This window comes from Neolamprologus brichardi, unplaced genomic scaffold (assembly GCF_056152115.1).
Source record: "Neolamprologus brichardi isolate AB-2024 unplaced genomic scaffold, ASM5615211v1 NODE_ptg000031l+_length_7269946_cov_1, whole genome shotgun sequence".
NCBI classification, from domain to species: Eukaryota; Metazoa; Chordata; class Actinopteri; order Cichliformes; family Cichlidae; genus Neolamprologus; species Neolamprologus brichardi.
In genome coordinates, this window is record NW_028270136.1 from 6,122,501 (window position 1) to 6,124,415 (window position 1,915).

Genomic DNA, 1,915 nt, shown 5'->3' on the forward strand with positions numbered 1-1,915 from the left:
AGTCTGTTGATCTCTATCCGGTTTTTAAAAAAGACTCTAAAAACAGTCAGTGTTCACTGTCGGCTTCTCTCGGTTTTTATTACCACTAATCATTTTAAAGCTCAGTTTTTAAACCCTTCCTGTGTAACTACAGCCCAGCCCATGCAGCAGTATATTACTGACTAACCTCGTATTGTGGATGGATTATCTCAGTTGTTCTCCTGACTGAAGTTTGGTCCATTTACAGCGTCCTGCCATGCGATTGCATTTGTCCCTAACTATCGGGAACCTTCACGTTAACTTTTATCGAGTGGAAAAAAGTCCTCCGTTCATTAGCGTTCGTCCTCCAGCTTTACTGTTTATACTATGCTAACATAGCTTTGTCGTGCTAGCGATCACGTAGCACATCATTATATACCAGCTAGCCCAACTTCAGTAACCCTGCAGACGTTTTCTGTCTTCATTTATGTTGGAAGTGACAGCAGAGCTGTAACTTCCTGCTAACGTCTAACTCCGTTAAATGTCATAAATTCCGTCTTTATGGATGCCTGGATGTCAAACTTAATTGTGACACCTGGTAGAGCAGAACGCTGATCATTTTATGAAAGATGAAAGACTTTAAAGAGTTTTTCAACTCTCAGTAATGCTGCAATGATCGTTTGACTTTGGAACCTGCAGCGGAGTTTGGGCCCAGACATGGCTAATGACGTTAGACTTAAAGACCGGACTGGGACTCAATGTCCCCAGTTTCCCTCAGAATGCTGTTGAAGCTCTGCCGGAGGTGTGTGTTAAAGCTCTCATGGACCACTGTCTCTGCCAGGCATTCCCAGCACACCCTCACTATACGTTTAGGTGTGGCAGGTCTGTCCAGCACCGCCTCCGCCACCTGATCCAATTCACCACCAAGTGTTGATCAGTTGACAGCTCAGCCCCGCTCTTTATGCGAGTTTTTTACAATTGGAATAGTAGTAAACTGGGTAAGAATAGCTTTCATACTGTAAAACACCAGGCCTACTTCAAAAAGAATCTAATTAGTCAGGTTAATACTGGAATACTTCTTTGTTTATCTTATTCCTGTGTCTTTGCCTCATTGTGCCAATGAAAGTTAATATCTTTATCTGAAGTGCATAACGATGAGGTTGTTCACATGCTTTAGACTGCAGTGACACCATGCTGCCAAACAATAACACTAATTAGCTTTTAGGTGGACTAAAAGATTAGCTTCAGCAAGCCTCTTATGCTGGCAAACCAATCATGTTTAAATCTCATGCAAATGCATGGGTATCCATTAGATTCTGCATGCAACAGAAAAATCTTTATATAATCTTAAGAACAGGGAGGGAAACAAGGTTACTGCAGCTCGCGTGCTTTGTATTTTTCTTTTTTCACAAAAGCAGTTTATATAGAAATCTAGAACCTAACATGAAAAAGCCTTTAATTATTAATGAATGACGGATAATCAAAATATATTACAAAAGGAATACATAATAATGCTATAACAGAAATGCTACTGACCCACCTTTTTGAGGCAATACAAACGGGGCTGGAAATGCTGTGCCCGGTTTGGGCGCGCTGTTCTGATAGTCATGTTTGCAGATGAATAAAGAGCGAATCAGATGTAAAGCAATCAAATCAAATCCTGGTATGAAATGTCCCAGTTAGAACAGGTTTAGTTGCTGACAGGCATGCCTGCAGCGAACAGAGGTAGCGTCTGTGAGGAGACTGTAAGACTGTAAGGCTAAGGATGGATTAATCCTCCAGTCAGCTGTAAGCTTTTCCTCTCACCCAAGGCAATTACAGAGAAAGGCCTGGCTGACTGACAAGAGTCAAGATCGATGCTGTGTGTCAGGGTACAGTTGTAATGGCTGTAAGTAAAATGTATTTATATAGTGCTTTTCACAAAGTGCTTCACAAAGCAAAGAATGACAATGCAACA

The 1,915-nt window shown here is 41.4% G+C and overlaps 1 protein-coding gene across 2 annotated transcripts in view; it reads right to left on the reverse strand.

Annotated features, from left to right (window-relative positions):
• Positions 1-1,709, reverse strand: part of rgs9a (regulator of G protein signaling 9a) — a 43,808-nt gene extending 42,099 nt beyond the window's left edge. Inside the window, exon 1 of one of the 2 annotated variants that reach the window (XM_087837313.1) lies at positions 1,503-1,709. In XM_087837313.1, the coding sequence (XP_087693439.1) occupies positions 1,503-1,567 (65 nt within the window). In that variant the 5' untranslated portion in view covers positions 1,568-1,709. Of the gene's footprint in view, positions 1-1,498 lie in introns of both variants that reach the window. The other variant, XM_087837312.1, reaches the window with a different exon arrangement.
• Positions 1,710-1,915: the final 206 nt, after the last annotated feature.